Source organism: Colius striatus, chromosome 7, assembly GCF_028858725.1.
Source record: "Colius striatus isolate bColStr4 chromosome 7, bColStr4.1.hap1, whole genome shotgun sequence".
NCBI lineage: Eukaryota > Metazoa > Chordata > Aves > Coliiformes > Coliidae > Colius > Colius striatus.
Genome location: NC_084765.1, coordinates 19,481,191 through 19,501,559, shown reverse-complemented (window position 1 = coordinate 19,501,559; position 20,369 = coordinate 19,481,191). Strand labels below are relative to the sequence as shown.

General features: G+C 39.3%; 1 protein-coding gene across 1 annotated transcript; it reads right to left on the bottom strand.

Annotated features, from left to right (window-relative positions):
* Window positions 1–678: 678 nt before the first annotated feature.
* GAL (galanin and GMAP prepropeptide) lies at window positions 679–9,129 on the bottom strand. The gene is made up of 6 exons (XM_062000147.1): window positions 9,036–9,129; window positions 8,762–8,842; window positions 8,013–8,067; window positions 6,565–6,651; window positions 3,288–3,365; window positions 679–972 (listed from the first exon to the last, which is right to left on the bottom strand). The coding sequence occupies exons 2-6, from the start codon at window positions 8,840–8,842 to the stop codon at window positions 920–922; spliced, it is 354 nt and encodes a 117-aa protein (XP_061856131.1). The 5' UTR covers window positions 9,036–9,129; the 3' UTR covers window positions 679–919.
* Window positions 9,130–20,369: the final 11,240 nt, after the last annotated feature.

Here is a 20,369-nt window from a genome sequence, read left to right as displayed (position 1 = left end):
AAATGTGCAAAACCTTTTAAGATTCCGTTTCCCCTCAAACCTTTCCTCATTCTTGATATGACATTTATTGTGTCTTCACCTAACACTCAGGTTCTGGCATTTCAGAGCTCTTTCATAGGCATTAAGCATGTATTCAAGTGCTTTGCCTGGATTCAGATTAAAGCATCTCATAAAATAAAGTGGTTTTTAAATCTTGGAATAGATGGGAGGGCTTCTTCATTAAAGAATACAGCTCCAGCATTCTTGGTCACATAGGAATAGGCATAGGATTTGTGCAAACCTGTTACCTGTCCAGAACTGTGTGAATACTCGTACTGTGTGAAGGTGCCCCTCGGTGGTCAATGTATCACAGGCAAATAATAAGAAATTTAAACTGGATGTAGGTTTATTTCATATCTATGAAAATATGAAGAGGAAGTAAGCTTTCCATGAAGTGAAGTAGTGCAGACAGATCTGTGACTTCAAAAGACTTACAGAGTCTGGCAGGAATTTGAAGTCACCGTTCTTCTTTCTCTTACTTAGCCAAAGTATTCAATACTTAGTATTTATGTTTTATTTTACTGTAATTTTGCAGAGTATGGACGCAATGTCAACTTACAATTTAACTTGGGCTTTGTATAACGTAATGTGTGCTGGTATGTAGTTCATTTTAAAAGGAAACAAGTTAGTTGCTCTTTATTTTTATTTTATCATTTACAGAAAAATTTTAACCAAGGCAAAAATTTTCACCATAACATCGCAAGAGAGGAAAAAAAAGCAAACAAAAAAACCCAAAGAAAGAAACAAGCCACATGGCAGAATGCTGTTTACCATTTATGAGATTAATACAAATGATGCTTCTCATCTTCTTCTCATTTGGATCTCTTGTTTAGAACTCAATCTAAACCTACACTACAACAAAATGAAAACGCATTCTTCTTCAAGACTGGTTTGTGTCCTCTGGTGAAAGTTGTTTGTCAAGTGCTCCCACTTCTGCAAAAATTTAAAAAAAAAACAGAATGAACACTTATGTAAGTATGCATATGAATCTTAGCAATTAAATAATGAAATCCAGTTTCAATAGGACACATTTTTATGTTTTTCTCCTCTCAGCTATCAGGCAAATCCTTGAACTTTTCATACTTTAATTCATAAATTATTGTTTTTTTCTTTTGAATGCTAATAACTCCCTGCTATAGTGCTACCTTTTTTAGAAACAGCAGTGACAGAATGACAATGAAATTAAATCAATTTTATTATGTCAATTGATATGGCTGGTTTCCAGCATCTCAAAAGTTTTAATCTTTTCCCATGATGGCTGCTATCCCGTAACCTGCCTTATACAGAAAACCTTTAAAGCTGGAGGGAGCAATTTCCAAGAAAATGAGCTGAAGGCCCCTTTTAGCTATCACCAAGACACTTCTTAGCAGTTAAAATACTATCTTGGCAGATCAAAATATATGTCTAATCTGAACAACCACTCCCTGAATCTGAATCCCGTGAGTGGGAGTGTTCTGCCTGTCCTCAAAGGAACGTATCTAAACCAATATATTTAACGGAGCAAAGTTTTATTTGAGAGAAAAACCGTTAAAGTGCCTCTACCTCTAAAGCATGTTTTTCACCCCCTGAATCTAGAGTTCTGGTTTTGTGTAAGAGTTTCTTCTAGGTTTTACCACTCAAATATTGAGATAATGTGATAACATTCTGTGGCTTTTGGAATCTGGCCATACAAGAACTACCTCAGGGAAAACCCATTTTATATGATCCGGAGTTCCGTTTTTTATGAGGACTGACAATAATACTATCTTTTCTGAATAAAAACAGCTGTTTGTCATCACTCTCTTAAACAAGGAATTATGTTACTTAGAGTATACAGCCTTTTTTGCTCATTCACCCCAAGGAACAAGTAATTTGCATTTCTACGAGATGCACATTATATTACTGCACAAATTACCACCTACTCATCAGTGAGTGCATGCTTCACTTCAGCATGTTCTACACTCTTCCTGTTCTGCCCAGTTATTGGTTTTACTTCCTAGGCTCACATACCAGGGTAAAGGAGTATTTATGGCTCCTTCTTCACAGTGACAAAACAAAGAAGCTCCTGCTTTGTCCACAGTAAACACACATTCTAATAATCTACTTCAAATATATATTTAAGTTATCTCAGGCCCTTAGTACTAACCACAAAGTGGTTTTATTTCAAATGTAAAGTTGATTCAATAAACACTGAGTTGATATTTTCAGTAGTAAGAATTATTTCACTTGAGTGGATACAAAACATTTAGAAAATGATACCCAAGAGATCTAGAATTTTGTTTCCTATGTATTAGAAAAGTGAACAGAGCTCTTGAAAGTCTCTTTTAATAATGAAGTTAAAGTACAAATGTAACATGCATTGTTTTGTTACTATTTCACAGCACAGCCTTGCCAGAAATCTATAATTTGTTGGATACAGAGGCAAGAATATATGTTACAGATGTATTGAATTGTCTGCTTTCTGAGAGAGAATTCCTCAAAAAATTGCAGTAAAAGTCTTTTTTCGTTCCTTTTCTTCACAAGTATAATTTTTTTTAACATTTTTAAGACAGTTTTAGAAGGGATAAAGAGGTTTTTAAAAGCTCAGAATTGTGGGGTTTTTTTTAAAAAAGCAAAACTAATGAAACCTCAGAAGCAGTCATATTTCTTCTTCATGTAATGCAACAATAGAGAACATTCTTACAGAATCAGCTGTAAGCTCAGTTTTACAACTGTCACAGGTTTGAGCCTCCTCAGAGTCTTTATTAGCAGCATTTCAAGCTATTTGACAACATTCAGTTAAGTGGTGTTGCAATTTTATGACATGACTTTATGGTAGAACACCTGCAGAAAGGGAGATGTTTTTCTCTTGTCACCAACAAGTGTTTCAGAAATTCCACTGTTCTTCACATTAAGTTGAGATCTTATTTAATTTGTTACCGGATTGTTTTATACTAACTTCCCTCCAATCAGACTGTATTTTAGTTTCAACTTTTCTAAAAGCTGGGTCCATATAATTTTAGTGGTAGCTGTTATTATTTCCACAGGGCCCAAAGTAATCAAATGGTATTAGAACACTGCCCTGGTAGATACTGACCTTGCAGGTTTGGCAGGGCTACCTTCACTCTCCATATCAGACCTATTCCTAAGTGCACTAAAAGGAAATTGACAGTTCCTCCGCCACACCAAGAGATGCTGCTCAAGGTCTTGCATGCTTGTACATTCAAGCCCTGTCTTGTCAGTAAATTTCATATTGGTAAGGCTGAAAGATCAAAAAGGTATTCACTAACCTTTAAGATGCAAGTAAGTCAAAAATTCAATTACTGTCCGCACAGTGTTTTCATCGACCACTGGTCTTCCAAGATTCCCTATAAAACAAGTTGGTTGTTACTTAAAGTGGTATAAAGATCTACTGTGTGTGACATTGTGGCTAAGTTTATGAGTACATTGGAAAAAAATAAAAGATATCTGAATTTTGCTTTTTCTTACAAGCCTTAATGGAAAACCTCATTTCATGGAAGAACAAAGCTATTTTGAGGTATGTAATGGCAATTCTCAGAATCAAAATTGCCCAGCTTTCTATGCTATTGCTGCACAGGAACTGCTTTGACACCTTAATGGTCATAGTCTTCCAGGTTTTATGAGTTCTGTGGCAGAAGAGTTCTCCTCTGTTCTCAGCTCTCTCCTTTGTGTGTGCTAGCCTGAGTCAGAAGGGAAAGGTAAATTTAGCAAAACTCATCAGCTTTGCAAAAATTTCATCTTCTGACTTTGTTCCCAACAAGTTAATCAAGTGATATAGAGGTGATTTGTAGCCCAAAAGCTAGGCCTGGGACTTTACAAAATGCTCAGAAAGGTCTGGTTTTGCATATGTATCTAATACAACATGCTGCTCTCTGATCTTGTGGAAATAGCCCTTTTGATGCTTTTTAGATAGCCCAATTTATCAAGCTCTCTGAGAGCTTCTTACTGTACTTTGGGAGGTTGAGAAATATGCTGTCTGTGCCTGTTGAAGAAAAAAAAGAAAAGGAAAAGGGAGACATCTTGCTTTTTATCAACAGACTAGTTCCATATTAGGGAACAAATGGTAGGTAATTTCCCTAAGCTTTTTAGTTCTCTGCATACAGAACAGATGGCTACTGATACATGACTGACAGTCCATTATTGCATCACTGAAAACAATGTCCCTCGATGTTATCAAGGGGGTGTGTTTAGTCACAGAAAATAGTCTGACTAAGTGACTTTGCATCTGTGCATGTTGGGGGAGTTCTGGGGAAGGTTTAGGCTTCCAGTGACATACAGGTCAGAAGGCAGACATCTGTGCAGCACTAATAAACAAATCTTGATGGGGAGTTGTAAGGGATACACGTGTTTCTGGTACACAGAGAACCAGCATTTTAAAAAAGCATTTAAGAAATGTGCATCTAAAGGTCTTGTCTTCCAGTCTTTGAAGTGACACAAAGATGTTACCATTTGCAATACTAATACTTGTATCATTTAGCTGCTTTTTAATTTAAATTTTATTCCCATCTAACCTGTGATGGTTTTTTGTTATGATTAATCATGATGATTATAGGTTTTATTACCACCGTGGTATTTATTGGATAAATATTTTTCTCTAGCGACTTGAGCATATTCTACATGTGTATTGCTATATGCTCAATGACCTTATGCTAATATATGCTAATGACCTTAATTCAGTGAAGTCAATTACTTGCAGACTCTAGTAAAGAAAGAGTTATACTCTTGGAATTTAAAATTTTCCTAGTTATGCTCATGGATTAGTCCCCCCACATGTGTTATGTAACTAATACAGTTTACAAGTTCTTCTAGGTTATACGGAGAGCTTGTGGATTTTGAAGTATTCCTTCAAGGACAGAGAGCAGTGCTGTGCATGAATTCTTTTACAGTAATAATGTATATGCATATTGCAGCTGTAAGATACCTTGATCAGCAGAATTCAACTAAAAAAAATCATTCACTTTCAATTAAAACAATAATTCTGTCATTTTTTTATATTCAAATCTCCTTTGGAGCTTCAAAGGAAACTTTTGGTGAGAGAAGAGCATCTTAAATAAAGTTCATAACAGAGGCAGTTATGTAGTTTCTGGGTCTGATTCAGACAAATTTGGTTGGGTTTACTTGTAATTATGGAGTTGGCAAAGGAGTTCCCCAACTCTTATAGATCCTATTCCTGCAAAGGAACTTTAATATATCCAGAAATTGTGACATACTCAATGTGAGCTGCCTTGTTAGCTTACCAACGTCTTCTTTTCACATTGTTTTTAACAGGAAAAACATACTTTTAAAATGTATTTGAGGAAGTAGGTTCTTCCTTTTTTATTGCCCCCCCTGCTTTTTTCTTACAAAAATCAAAACAGACCACCAAACCAAAGAAATAACCAAACCACCAAATGGGCAGTAATCCTGAGAATGTAACAACTAAGAAATACATTGTTACTCTTCTATTTACAAAGTAATTATGTAAATGAAATTGTAATTCAGCACCTGTCCTTATTTATGAATTTATTTAGTGTTAAAGTCATTTATGTCATGCAGGGTGAGTTTAAAACAGCCTGTGAGAGCTCTAGGGCTTGGAATTTGCTTCCCCACAGCATGATGATGACTCTGGCAGCATCCAATGGAGACATATATATATATATATATATATATATATATATATATATATATATATATATATATATATAATCTGTCTATCCTCTTTGCCAGTCTAAAAGCAAGATGCATCCCAGCTCACTTGAGATGTCTGCAGCAGATTTCCTTTCTCCTCAGGAGAAAGAAGCAGATTTTTCTAGAAATTTCTACATCTTATCCTAAAGTAGATGTTCAAAAAAAATCCTGAAAGTGCCAGTTTCTCTTTGTAATGGGAGTCTAGACATTTCTTGCCCAGCTTCGGATGAAGAATCCAGAACAAAGCTGTGCCTTTTTAATTGCCATTTTCTAAATTCTGATACATGCAGCCTCAAAATATGTCAACTTCAGTTTTGACCAGGTTATCAATCTTTTCATGAAAATAATCCGTCGTGCTTAAATAGAAGAAATATTCTGAGACTTAACAAGGAATTTATATATATTTTTTTTTAAGTAGTGAAGATTCTTGCAACATAAACATTGTCACACAGTTCTGAGATCCAGTTTCAGCTGGAGTAACAGAATAAACCAAAAAATATTTGCCACTTTCTATAGCTTTCCCTATTAAAAGATTCTTTTATGGCTCACTGCTGAAAATAATCTTGAGTGTCAAAGGTAAAATTTGAAATACTTGTTTGAACACGTGAAAAGAAAAAAAACTAGCTTTAGTCAAAGTAATATGATCTATTATACTTTAAAAGCAACATAATTATTATACTGTTCCCTAGGTACCAAGATGTTTTAAACTACAGCCACGTACACTGAATGGAAAAATTTCATTTTCTTCTTTTGATATGTTTATTAGGATTTTTGTTAAAGTGTAGGAATATTTTTGTCTATAGTTAGGTAGTTAACAGTAAATAAATTACTAAACATAAAAAACACATCGACCATTACTGGCTCTTAGAATTTCATTACCTGCTTTAACATCATCATCAGACTGTATTTCACGTTTACCGGTGAAACCATGTTTGTCATTAAAAGATCTGTGGTTATCTACCGCATCTGAGAAATTAAAAATCAGAGGAGTTAATGAACAACAACCTTTGCTATATTGTTCACTTTCATAGGTTTCAAAGAAAAGATGATGTGCACTTTTGATGTACAAAATGACAACGAAGCAATTCATGTGTCACAATAAAATAACTTCTGAAATTGGGCATACGATTGATAGAATTTACAGACCCAGCCCTGTACTACACACTTACTGAAGCTAGTACTGAATTCAGAGGAAGTCATAAAGAAAACCTAAGTTTCTGCATTCACACATAACTTGGGAAGCAGGTTATGCTGCTCTTTCCTCTATTTTTGGAAAAGTTACTGATGACTTTGCTTAAAAGAAAACTGCAGATAGTTTTTGAAGGTTATTCATGTAAACTATCTTACATGCCCCTGGTGCCTCTTCTCTCCCCATTGCAATGGGCATTTCCTTTATCAGTAAAAGCTGATTTATATGACCTGCAACAAAGGATGATTCCTATTATCCAGTCTTAGATGAATGACACTTTGACAAGTACATTTCCCAGAGTATCTTTGCCAATTTGCTTTGATACGATCCAGGGCAAATATACTTCCAGACATTTACAGAACCAGTTAATAAGTTTAACATGCATTGATCCTTTTTAGGTATCCTTTAGGGTATGAAGAGAGTCACAGTAAATATCTGTAATGTTTGTCAGCTATTACCGAGACTGAAAATATACGAACATTGGTAGTGAGTGTTATTACATTAACAACAAATTATGTTAAAAGGACGGGTATTAGAGACAATTTAGCACTGTGTTCCACTCATCATCTGCATTTGTGATTCTCCATCTTTGCAAACCAACGTTGTTTCTGTGTTTCAAAACACATTGTACATTAAATACTTTTCCACATAGTAAACTGTTAACACAGTCATGAGGTTGCACGTTTTTCATTTCTTTTGCTTTAACTGAAAAAACCCTGAATAGTAGTATAATAAACCCAGGTAGTGAAGACATTTTTAAAAAGATTTAAATGAAATAAATTAAGAAGTGCCAAAATGTCACATTTTGTCATTCTTATCTTGTCATTTAAGATGGTATAAAATTTTGTAACACTTCTGCAGAGGGGGAAGAAGTATTTGCATATAAAAATTACAGTTCAGAAGCACAGAGATTGATCAGGTATGCTTCTGCACATAATACATCACAACTCTCGTCTTTGAAAAGAACAGCTGTTAACTAAGGCAACTCAATCGTGTAATAGGCATCTAACATATCTAAAGTATTCTCCCAAATGAGTTTCTTCAGTCTGGCAGGCTTAGACAAAATTACTGTATTTGTCAGAAAAGTGAATAGCACACTACAGCAAGATTAAAAAATGCAGAAGAATGTGTGACTTACGCGGCCCCAGTAGGTAACCAGCACTATTCAAAGTCCAGCCCCTTTTTTCTTTTGCCTTAAAGAACAAAATACAACTACGTTATTGCATGAACTACACAGTTTAGAGCAAACAGCACCCAAAGGGACATTCTCTCAGCAGAGACTGCCTTCTGAGGGCAATTTTACTAAATATTGTAAAAAAAATAAGAGCAGATAACATTGAAGCAAATACTAATGGTGAACTCTTGCCCCTGCCCCATCCAAGTCAATGGATTTGCTATTGACATCCCTGTGGTGTGAAGATTTCACACCATATAAGTGAAACTACAAATCCCACCTCAGAGGCAGGAATTTTGACTTTCTACTCCAGGTTTATATTACCACCTGATAATCACCTTAAACTGCAACGGTTTCTTTTCTATGTTTGAATTTACGTGATAGTCTCTTTATACTTAAAAAGAAAAAAGTCCATACACACTCCCCCTTTGCTGAGTCAGCTGGGACATCCATGCCATTTTGGTCTATAAACCAGACACTCTTTGTTTCCCTTCGGTCATATTATTGTTACAAAGGAGAGAATGCTCAAAAGCCCCAAATTCTTAACTAGAAACCTGTTTACTGCCCAAAACGGGATTTTGGGAGTATTGCATCTTGTCCAAGCCCTGTGTCTAAAAACCAGTTCTTATCACTGTAAGGTTTTCTGTTACTGGCCAGATGGAAACTGGATGCTGCCCCATGGACAAGGTCTTCCGTGGGAAATTGGTACTTACTGAGAGAGCCAGCCCCAATGTTTCTGCCAGGGTGGCACAAAGGATTAACGACAGGAACAGCAAACCAGCGGCCCTCTGCATCTAGAAAGAAACCGCATGGGAGTAAATGATCAGAGTTCCTGCTTCGCCCTCCAGGCTCGGTTCCCCCCGGGCGTGCGAGCGTCCCCGCCGCGAGCGGGATGTGCGGCTGGCTCTTCTTCGCGCAAGGCAGGGCGGCCGTGGCCACCGGCTTGGCACCCAAATTCCCGCCGGGAGAGAGGCTGCGAGCGGGTACCTTGAGCTGGGGGGCGGCGGCCCCTCCCGGCCGCGTCTCCCGGAGCCGGCGGAGGGTCGGTCGGGCTGCGCTCCGCCGCGCTCGCTGCACGGCCGCGGGCGCGGAGCCGCTGCTGTCCGCGCCTCCCGCCGGGCTTTATGAGCTGCAGCGGCCGCGCAGGAGGGGCCCTCCAGGAGGCCCAGGTGGGGGGGCGAGAGCCGCCCACCTCCTCTCCCCCGCCTTTCCGGGTCATCTCTCTGCATTAGGGAAGGCAAAAATTGCAACAACTCAATTAGAGGTCGTTCGGAAGCCCGACGTAGGCGGGAGGGCGGTGGCAGCCTGGGCAATTCCTCCGACGCCGGCGGCCCCGGGCGGGCTGGCGAGCGGCGAGAAGGGCTGTGGCCCCGCAGCCCGGCCCGGGCCCGCATCCGCCGCGCTGGAGGGCTGCGGAGGGAGGGCGGCGAGTCGGCGGTTGTCGGGGACCGCGGGTCGCGGCTGCGAATCCAACTGCAACGGCGCTGCCTGCGCCTGGGCAGCCGTCTGGGACACTTCGCGCTCCCGGCTCACCTGGCCATCCCTGGGACTCTCTCATCCCTGGAGATCATTGGATCTCTGATCAAAAACGGCCCAAATAAAGTTTATTTTATACAGTTCTTAAATGCTACTGCGCGTAAATGGGAAGCTCATCTTTCCAGATTTCATTTGATGCTTTTTATCATTTGCTGAGGATGCTCTGTCAGCCGTTGCATGACCCCAGCAATTCAGACTAGATGGATCTGGAAAACATCAATACGCTTTTTGAAAACTGTTTTTTTTCTTTCCTTTATCAAAAAAGCATTTCTGCCTGAAATTTCCTGGCTTTCAACTATTAACTCCCCAAAAGTAATTTTTGAAACTTGAAGCTTCTCCGTGACACAAGTTGTTTTCTTTGAGTAAAACCACAGAGGTTATATCAACTTGTCAAAATTTGCACTCAAGTAATATTTTTTAAGTGTTAATTCCGTTACCTTTGACTACAGCTTGTTCCTGTAAAAAAGCATTTGAAACAATGTACTTTAACCGGTAGCTTTTATTGCAACTTTTCATCACAATTCTTGCATCTTCTAGGATTCTTGTCAAATTACAGAGTAAAATGATGTCTTCACCTCCACCACAGGTAGATGCAAAAGAAAGCCTTTTTCTGTACTCAAAAGTACGTCACTTGCCCACCATACTTTTTCTCTAAATCTGTCTTTAGGTTAGTGTCAATTAAATAATTGTATCAGTCGTTCCTGCAATAGATGTTCTCATTCCCTCCATTTTCCTTGTCAAGAATGCTATTGATATTTTTTTATTATTGCTCTGTAGAATATTTGCATCTCACTGCTTAGGGATAGAATTAGCCTAAAGCCTGCCTTTTCTAGCTTAGCTTAAAAAATGCCCATCTCTGTGACTATATAATTTTCTTCCTTATTGAAGTGACTCTTCAATGTACTAATTCCTCCATTGATTTATTTCTTATTTGGCTAATTGTAAAGGAGTAAAGCAGTTTTCAGTAGCTGTTGGATTATGTCTGGTACTCACCAGAGGTTTACTGTTAGACAAGCTCACAGTGAAGCTAAACTAAAATTTATCCAAGAGAACAATAAGCAAAGATGACAAAACTGTCACAAATGTCTCTGAATAGAAATATGAGAGACAGGACTACCACCAGCTGTCTCAGACAACAACAAATGCTCTGTTCTAGAATTGTAACTGCATTTCATAATAATTAAATGAAAACACAGGGGAGAATTCTATTTTCAGCCAGAGTAAAAAGCTTTGAATTTTAAAGGAAATGATAATATGTATCAAACAAATGATATTGAAACATTGGGCTGGAGGAAAAAATGGGGTTTTGCCTCATGAAATTTAATTTTGAGAACAAGTGGTAATGGTGTATCAGGCATTTCCCTTATACACAGTTGATGAGTAGGAAGACCTGTTTTATTTTTAAGTAACAAAAAAATAAACAATCAATATTTTATATAACGTTCAGGAAAATCACTGGATAAAAGTGGATTTTGCAGTATATTTTAGAAAGTCTGGAGTTGCAGTGGCTCCCCTCAGTGTCAAGCTTACTGAGAAGAGTGAATGAAGTGGGAAAATGTGTGCCTGTATTTGTGTGTTGAAGTTGTTCTAGCCAGGTTTGATTTCAGCAACTCAGCAATGAATATTAAAAAGAAAATATTAAAATCACTGCAGTCGGACAGTGATGTGCATCTCCCTGAAAAAGGAGTGAAGTTTTTTCCTTCCTCTCAGGTAGCATCAAGCGTGAATATGTAATTTAAGACTATCCTCAGGCATGTACACAAAATCTCTAGCACTTTGTAAGCAATAGCAATGAGTTCTAGCCTTGGGAGGTAAGTTACGACAAACATCTGTTTCCCATACACTGGAGTAGTTCTACTGAAAATCTGACATTACAAAAACAAATACTTTACTGAGGGGTGTCATTGTCTAGCTAACTAGAAATTATTCTTTGCAGAAGTCTGAAGATGTCTGTCTTTGAATCTAATTCAATATCTACCAGGGGACCACTAACACCAGTCAATGACACCAGTAACTTGTGGCTTTTGATCACTGGAAACAGTTGTAGATTTTTAAGCTCAGCATTTTAACCATGAAGACAGAGATTCACCATAACAAAGTACAGAGAACATGAACACAAGGCTTTCTGACAGGACACAGTCACTGATAAGTCTGAGTATCCAGTTACCAACAAGACTATGTATTGCTTTACTGATCTGAAGCTTTAATGCTATTTTGGTGGCAAATGAGGACACTGTCACACAGCTGAAAAATGGTCTAGAATTTTTCTTTCTGTTTGACAGCGTTACCTCACACTTCAGCATTTGCATCTCAGCTGCTCATCACTAGCCCAAGCAGAGAGAAGTTGAAGATGATGTTTGCAATTAGCTGATGACATAGAACTTCAGTGTGTGACTATCATTTTGAGAGCTGTTTATTCTTTGAGAAATTTCTTGATTGTCTTTCCCTCACACATCCAGAACTTGCTGCTTCTTTATGCAGAGCAGAGAACTTTTTTTAAAAAAAGCCAAACAACATAGCAATAGGAGAAGGGTCATTTCCTTCATCCTTCCAAAGCCTTTGCTATTGTTTTCTTCCCATTTTCCCATTTTGTAATTTTTGTAAAATGTAGGCAATTTTCACTGAGTGAATCTGTAGCCCATTTTACCACTTGCAGCTCAGTGTCAAATAGAGCTAAGTATTAAACTTTCGGAATGAAGGGCTGTTTTTTCTTTTGAATTACACTGCTATCAACTAATAACTTCCTGTTATTACATCATCCACTGTGTAATTGTTCACACAACATATATCATTGCAAAAGAAATCTGCGACTACCATTTATTATTTGTTAAATAATCTTATATCTTTAAAAATATTTTTGATTCAAGAAGCACAATGATTTTAAACTGTGTATAAAAAAAGAAACAAGGGAGTAAAAACTTCAGGGAAGTTACCTACTGTACACATCAATAACAGCGTGAGAACAGGTGAAAAACAGTCTTGATTCCAGCTTCATAAAACTTACAGGAGTTTAAAACTTACCGGAGTATCTGTACCATTTGGTTAAAAATTAGCCAATAGGTTTGAAGCTATCAAAGATAGGTTGCTAGCCAGTGCAATCACACAAGCTTCATATTCTAAAGAAGTCAGATTTAACCAGAGACTCTTGATTAGGGTTTGTCTGGGAAGAGCACTGGGGATTTGAAATATTCTAAGAAGTACCGTTTGTGAGGTTTTCCAGTTCTGACAGTGGTGGATCAGCACAGATGGCGTACCCCACTGCCACTCCCCAGACCACTGCTGTTTGGGCAAAGTGTCTATATGCAGAGGCATTGCTGAAGTTCCAGGAGATCCAGTGTTCCAGCAAACCTCTTTGTAGGCCAAGTGGAGGATGGCTACAGTATCTCAGCTCTGTAGGAGGCAACTGAGCTCAGCGCTCAGCTCCTGCTAAGGTTAGAACTCAACTTTTGGGAGGCAGCAACTCTGGCTGAGTCCTGCAACAGGTGAGAACCTCTGACTCTGAGGGCTGGTTCAGGACTTCTAGATGCAAAGACATCTTTCCCAAGTTCTGAATTATGATGCTTGCATGAAGGAAGTTGGTTTTTGGCTTAAGTTTCCATTTAATTCCTAACTCACCAATGACTTCCTCCTCCTTTGAAGAACAGATTCAGTGGAAGCTCACACTGACCTACCACTCTCGGGCCAGCAGGCATCAGGGCAATGCACTGAAACATACCAAACCCACTCCAGTTTGCTGAAGGGGGAGCATTGCCATGAGCAAATCCTGCTCTGCTGTATGTGAACCCCCAGTTTATTGTCAAAGTTACATAATATCTGGTTTTGCTTTTACATCTTGCTGACCTTCAGGCTTCGCCTGTTTCCCACTCTCACTCTGGTGCTTCTCACACTCACAACCTGGCATTCTGTAACATTGCCTCATTCACCAGCAATCGGCCTCATACTCTGAGACTGGCCAATTCTTTATTCCCACATCTACCAAACACAAGGGACCTATTCCTGCTCCTGCAAGATCTCAGAAGGAATTGCTGTCTACCCACTGATGAGAAATGTGAAAAGCAGCTGATGACAGCTACCTGTCCTCTGCTGAACAGCTTCTAAGGTTACCAAAAGCTGAGAAGATTCTATTATTTAGAGGCAATAGAGATATGAAGCATTTTTTTTCTCCATTTCACGTTCAGTGTAAAATCATACACCTATAATACTGGCTCTTAATTACCAAAAGTAGATATGTGACCAGCTCTATAAAGATGCATCATGCCTTATGAAATCTTTTTTTTCTTACATCACATGAAATAACCTTTTTTTATTTTGTGTTTTACTGTTTAACAATCTGAATATTCCCTGCTTTTTAAAAACTATGGGACCTACATTACCTATGTTAAAAATAATGTTAGTTCATGATTTGAAAACATGATTATCATAACTCAGAAATTCTGTAGTAGCTTTCAAAGCTCTTAAAATGTGCTTATGAGCCATGAGACAAAGATTCCTGTTATTAAATTATAGCTTTGCATTTAAATCACAATGAAACCAACATTCGGCAAATACTGTAATTTTTACACAGGACTGCATCACTGGGTGAATGAAGTCTGCAAAAATAACTAGCACACATTTTTCTTAAACTGTATTTTAGAATGAAGGTTAAAATGGATTAACTGAACATTAGATTAGAGCGCAGCAGTTCCTGTAGAGAGGTGTGCAGGAAGGGGTTGTACTGCCAGTTACTGGGCTCTGCTCACTTGCAGGATTCAGCTGGAGCCCAGACACCCTGGCTAGCTGGTGTCTGTGCAAGCCCTCCCGGCAGTTTGAGGTCTCTGAGGAATTAGGAGGCCTTATTAGGAAGTACTTTGGAGTTGTCACAAGTGATGGAAAAACTCACATGGTGAAGACAATGAATGGCTGCAAGGTCTTTTGGAAAAATAGGAAGGGGAGAAGGGAAGGTGGAGTTGCACTTTATGTAAGAGAGAAACATGAGTGTACGGCGGTGAGCTATGGAGACCATGAAAGTTCCACAGAATGCCTTTGGATCAAGATTAGAGGGATTGTCACCAAAGAAGATCCCAGGTTAGGTAACCTTGCCATCGGGATGACAAGGCCAGTGAAATCTTACTTTTGTCTACTCAAGGAAGTCTTGAGTCAACAATATCTGGTCCTCATGAGTGGCTTCAATTACCCAGACACTTGTCAGGAAAACAAGACAGTGGTGAACAGGTCACCTATTGGGTTCCTGCAATGCCCTGAGACATTCCTCCTACAAGTGCTGGACCTGTCAACTCAGTGGCTTGTTACATTTACTGCTTATCAAGCTAAGAAGTCTTACTTGACAAGAAAACCACTAATGACAGCCCTGGATGACTATTAATGACAGCAAGCATAACATTTGGACTTTAAGATCCTGCTGAGCATGCCGCAGACAAGCAACAGGACAAAGACTCTGGATTTTAGGTGAGTCAGCTTCAGTATACATTCAGAGCATAGCTTTGAGGGATTCTCTGGATTCCCAGCAGAAAGGAGCTTAAGTAACTCGCAGTGAGTACCAGGAACAATGTCCTGGAAGAACAAGAACAGTCCATCTTTTTTTCCCAAAAGGGAAAAGAAGAAAGCAGAACAAGAGATGGTCCTGGCTTAACAATGAGCATTTGAGTGTACTTAAAAGGAAAAAATAGAACATATCAGTAATGGAAAGGTGGTCAAATACCTATTGAGGATGACAAGAAACTTGATAGGGGAGAGAAACGGTCAGGAAGGCTAAGGCTTATCTGGAATTTAAATTGGCCAAAGATGTCAAGAATGAGAAAGGATGTTTTGGATACATGAGCAGTAAGCAGAAGCACAGCGAAGACATAGGTCCATTGCTAAATGCAGCAGGTAAACTAGTCACTAATAATGCTGAGAAAGCAGAATTTCTGAATACCTTCTTTGCCTCTCTTTACTGGAATAGCCAGTAGGTCAAAAAGCTATGACATGCCCCACTTGTGGTAGCAGAAGGGCTGTTCTGAGGCCTCTTGCAAGGACTCAACTCAAAATCTACCCCAAGGTGTTAAGTGAACTGACTTGCATTGTTGCAAGGTCACTGTCTATAATCTTTGAAAAGTTATAGATATCAGGGAATGTCCCTAATGACTGGCTGAGAGCAAATGTGACACTGGTGTAGAAAGGGCTCTAATGAGGAACCAGGAAACTACAGGCTCATTAGAATCATAAAATCACAGAATTATTTCCATTGGAAACAACATTTAAGATCATCAAGTCCAACTAATCTCACACTGCCAAGCTCATCACTAAATCATGTCCCTCGGCACCTCATCCATGCATCTTTTAAACATCTCCAGGGATGGGGACTCCACCACCTCCCTGGGCAGCCTGTTTAAATGCTTATTAACCCTCTCAGTGAAAAAGGTCTTCCTCCTCTCCAATCTAAACCTCCCCTGCTACAATCTGAGGCCATTTCCTCTTGTCCTAGCATTCATTACTGGAGAGAAGAGACTGACTCCCACCTCTCTACAACCTCCTGTCAGGTAGTTGTAGAGAGTGATCATGTCTCCCCTCAGCCTCCTCTTCTCCAGGCTAAATAACCTCAGCTCCCTCAGCCACCTATCAGATTTGTTCTCAAGACCCTTCAACAGCTTTGTTGCCTGTCTCTGGACATGCTTCACCACCTCAATAATTTCTTGTTGTGAGTGTCCCAAATTTCAACACAGTATTTGAGGTGCAGTCTCACCAGTGCAGAGTACAAGGTGACATCTTGCCCTGCTGGTCACCTTATTTCTGATACAAGCCAGGATGCCATTGACCTTCTTGGGCACCTGGGCACACTGCTGGCTCACGTTGCTGTCAATTAACACTCCCAGGTCCTTCTTCGCAGGGCAGCTTTTCAGCCACACATTCCCAAGTCTGTAGTGTTGCATGGGGTTGTTGTGGCCTAAGTGCAGGCACTCAGTCTCGTTAAACATCAGTTTAGTCTTACTTCAGTCTCTGGGAAGATAACGGAATGAGTCTTCTTGGAAACTGTTACAAGCCAAATGAAGCCAATCAGGAAAAGCCAATATGAATTTATCAAAAGCAAATAATGCCTGACTAACCTGATCAACTTCTACAATAAAATAACATCTTCTGTCTGTAGATTGGGTGGGTAGTCTGCCAGATGGGTAGGAGATTGATGCACAGGCCTCACTTAGACATTGGTGGTCTATGTTTTGCACTCAGGCTGGCAGCCTGTCACAAGTAGGGTCCCCCAGAGATCAATATTGGACCCCATGCTGTTCGACATCAATGGCCTCAACCATAAGACTGAAAGTGTCTTCACCAAGTTTGGTACTGACACCAAACTGGGTGGTGAGGTGAACATGTTAGAAGAATGAGCCATCTTACAGAGAACCTGGACAAGCTGAACTAACAGGCTAGCAAGAACTGCATGAAGTTTAACAAAGACAAGCAAAAAGTCCTGCACCTGGGGTGACACAACTAAAGAGTGCTCTACAGGTGAAGATCTGTGCAGCTGGGGAGCAGACTTACTGAAAGGGATCTGGAGGTCCTGGTGGACAACAAGCTCAACTTGAGTCAGCAGCTGCTGCAGCCAGACAAGTGTGGGAGATCCTGGGCTGCATCCACCAGGGGCATTACTAGCAGACATGGTGCTGTGATCATCCTGGTCTAGTCAGCACTTTTCAGGCCACTTCTGGACTGCTGTGGCCAGTCCCAACCTGCACAATTCAAAAAAGACACAACACAGACTGGAGAGGGCCACGAAGGTGATCAAAAGGCAGGAGAATCTGCTGTGTGAGGAAAGACTGAAGGAACTGGATATTTTCACCCTGAAGAAGAGTCAGAGGGAACTTATCACATTTTTTCCAGTACCTAACAGGCAGCTACAAAGAGGATGGAAGCTCTCTCTTCACAAGGAGCCACATGGAGAGGACAAGGGGCAAAGGGTACAACCTGTACATGGTGAGGTTCCACCTTGATTTGGGAGAATTTTATGAATTTGTTTACAGCAAAAACAATCTCCCATGGACTTTGTGGAGTCACTAACACTGAAGTTTTAAAGACTACAGTGGACAGGGTACTAGATCAAGCAGATGGTTTTTAGGAGTCCCTTCAAACCTGGGCTGTTCTGTATTCTATTATCCACTTAAAATATGATTTCTAAATTACACTATGTGAGTTATCAACTTCTGTGTGCTAAAATAAAGACCCACAGGAAAACAGGTCAGTGCTTTCATGGTTTTTATTTTTTAACAGAACATAATGCAAATTGTTTAATTAACAAGTAAGTTGCAATATTATAATACAAAAAGCCTCACAAACAAACATTTCAGACATAAAATATATTCACAGTAATGCAAAAGGAGCTACAGAATAATATTCACCTCAAACATTTTCCAAAAATATTTTTATACTGAGTTCATTTTAGTATAAGAAAATTAGTCAGAATATTGAAAGACACAATTTTGTATCTTTACTGTATATATTTTTTTATGTTGTTAAAGCAGAGAAAGGAATTAGCAGGATGATGTAACACAACCTTCATTAGCCTACTGTAAATGCACTCAATTAGTCTTTTCTGCTTTGATAAGAAATAGCCCATTCCATCTTACAGTCTCATTGTGAAATCTGAAAATAGGTTAGGGAAAAATTGCTGTTTTGCATTGTATTCAAGAAGTGGAAAGGCTTGAACACATTTGATCTCTTGCAAGGAAAACTGAAAGCGATAGCTGAACAGGCTGCCGTCCTACACCTTCCCAAGGGAAAAATAAATAGGGAAAAAACTTGCTTCTATTCACTTTTAAACATCTTTCAACCTGATGACTTGGTGTTAAGAATACACTATAAGAATACACTATCAGTAACTATGAGGCAGAAATTGTTCTCCCCAATGAAAAATCATCCAAAAACAAGCAAAACATCCCTCCAAAACAAAAACCATTTGAACTCAGGCTAAAACCAGTTCTCCGTGGTCCAACTTTCAATTGTGGAATTTCAGCTTTGATAGAAAATAAGAATTTTATGACTTTTTGAGACACAAGGTCCAAGAGATTGTACAAAGCTAAAAATTGAAGTTATCTTTGCTCACAACTGCGAAAGCTTCTGTCATATTTGGTAGCATATATAGCAAGAACCTGATGTGTGCTGAACATTCACAACCCCATTTAAGCTAAATTAAGCACCTACATGTCATTAGTTGATGAGTGTTCTAGTGGAACATTCAAGCTGGAACACAGGCAGTTCCACTTGAACATGAGAAGAAACTTCTTTCCAGTGAAGGTGAGGGAGCCCTGGCACAGGCTGCCCAGAGGGAGGAGGAGTCTCCTTCTCTGAAGGTTTCCAGTCTTGCCTGGACATGCTCCTGTGCAACCCTGATCAAGGCGAACCTGCTTTAGCTGGGAGTTGAGCAGGATGATCTTTAGAGGTCCCTTCCTACTCCTACCACTCTGGGGTTCTGGGATTCCAGTAACTCTTTTGGCTATTTGTTGACTGTTATGGAAGCTTTGTCATGTAGCTTACAGTAGGGACCTAAATTAATGGCAAATAATTCCAGCTATGATGACAAACTCTCAAATAATAAAACCCAGAAAACAGTGATCAGATGTTATCTATGCTTAATAGGAGTGGAAGAAGGTACAGCTGAATTAATCTGCAACAGAAAACGTTGAGGTTAGTTATTGGGTTAGGAAAAAAAGTCATAAGAAATACAACGGTAGAGGATTTATGTAGAGTGTTCTCTAGAGAACAGGTTCAGTGAGTGTCAGGAAGGATGCGTGTACACTTAATACTCCAGGAGAGTAGCACTTCACCTACATGATCTCTCCATCCTACCTATACGTCTCTGTGTCAACAAAGAGAGTGCACTTCTTAGCCTTATTTCAGGTCTACTTCTGCTATGACATTATCTGGATTATGCATTTTAACTTTTGTGTGCTCTCCCAGCACATTAATCATCCTTATTCCCTACCTTCCCCTACATGTTGTCATCTTACATTTTGTCATGTCCCTTCTTGCTCTGTCATTTTTTTCCTTTGCTGTAGAATCATCACTTATTTTCATATACTCTCTCTCCACATCTCATTTTATTTCCAATCTTTTTAGTCTGCTTTCCTAAAAAAATCAAGCTTATAGCATTACTCTGCTGTCTTCTCTTTTGTCCTTTTCCCACACATGATTTTGGGGAAAAAAGCTTAAAATAAAGCATGCCATCAATCATAAGCCATAATCTGTAGCAAACCAGGTTTTGTTGACTTTAATGATGGCTGAATTACTGAATTTCTTTTTATTTTCATGGACTTATGAAATAATTCAATTGAAAAAGTCTTCCAGAGGTCATTTAGTTCAGCCTCCTGTTGGTAGGAAGTCCAACTAAGATCTGGTCCCTCAGGGCCTTAACCAGTTGAGGTCTGAATATCTCCGAAGGTGGAGACATTCCCCTACCTCTGTGGGCTCCTGCTGCAGTGCTTGCCTATCTTCAAGGTGATTTTTTTCCTCCCTTCCTTTTATCTGGTTGGAATTTTCTGTGTTGCACTTGTATCTGTTGCCTTCATCCTACCATTGTGTGTATCCTAAACTGTCTGCAGTTGTAGCACAGAGGAAAGCTTAATTGCTGCTAGTATTGACTGCTGTGACCCAGAGTTTGTATGGAACAGAGTATATAGCCTCCATCAAATTCCTCTTTTCCTTAGAAAAATATCTTTTAAAAGTTATGATCACAATTTCTGTATAAACAAGATTAATCTGAATCTGAACTTTAGCAATTATCCTTATCCCTTGCCTTTCTAACCATCATGACTATGC

Excerpts from the sequence above, each read along its gene's own strand:
- GAL (XM_062000147.1), bottom strand. The coding sequence starts at position 8,842 with ATGCAGAGGGCCGCTGGTTTGCTGTTCCTGTCGTTAATCCTTTGTGCC. Across the intron at positions 6,652-8,012 it reads TGGTTACCTACTGGGGCCGC|ATGCGGTAGATAACCACAGA; the intron begins GTAAGTCACACA and ends TTAATTTCTCAG. Across the intron at positions 3,366-6,564 it reads TGATGATGATGTTAAAGCAG|GGAATCTTGGAAGACCAGTG; the intron begins GTAATGAAATTC and ends CTTGTTTTATAG.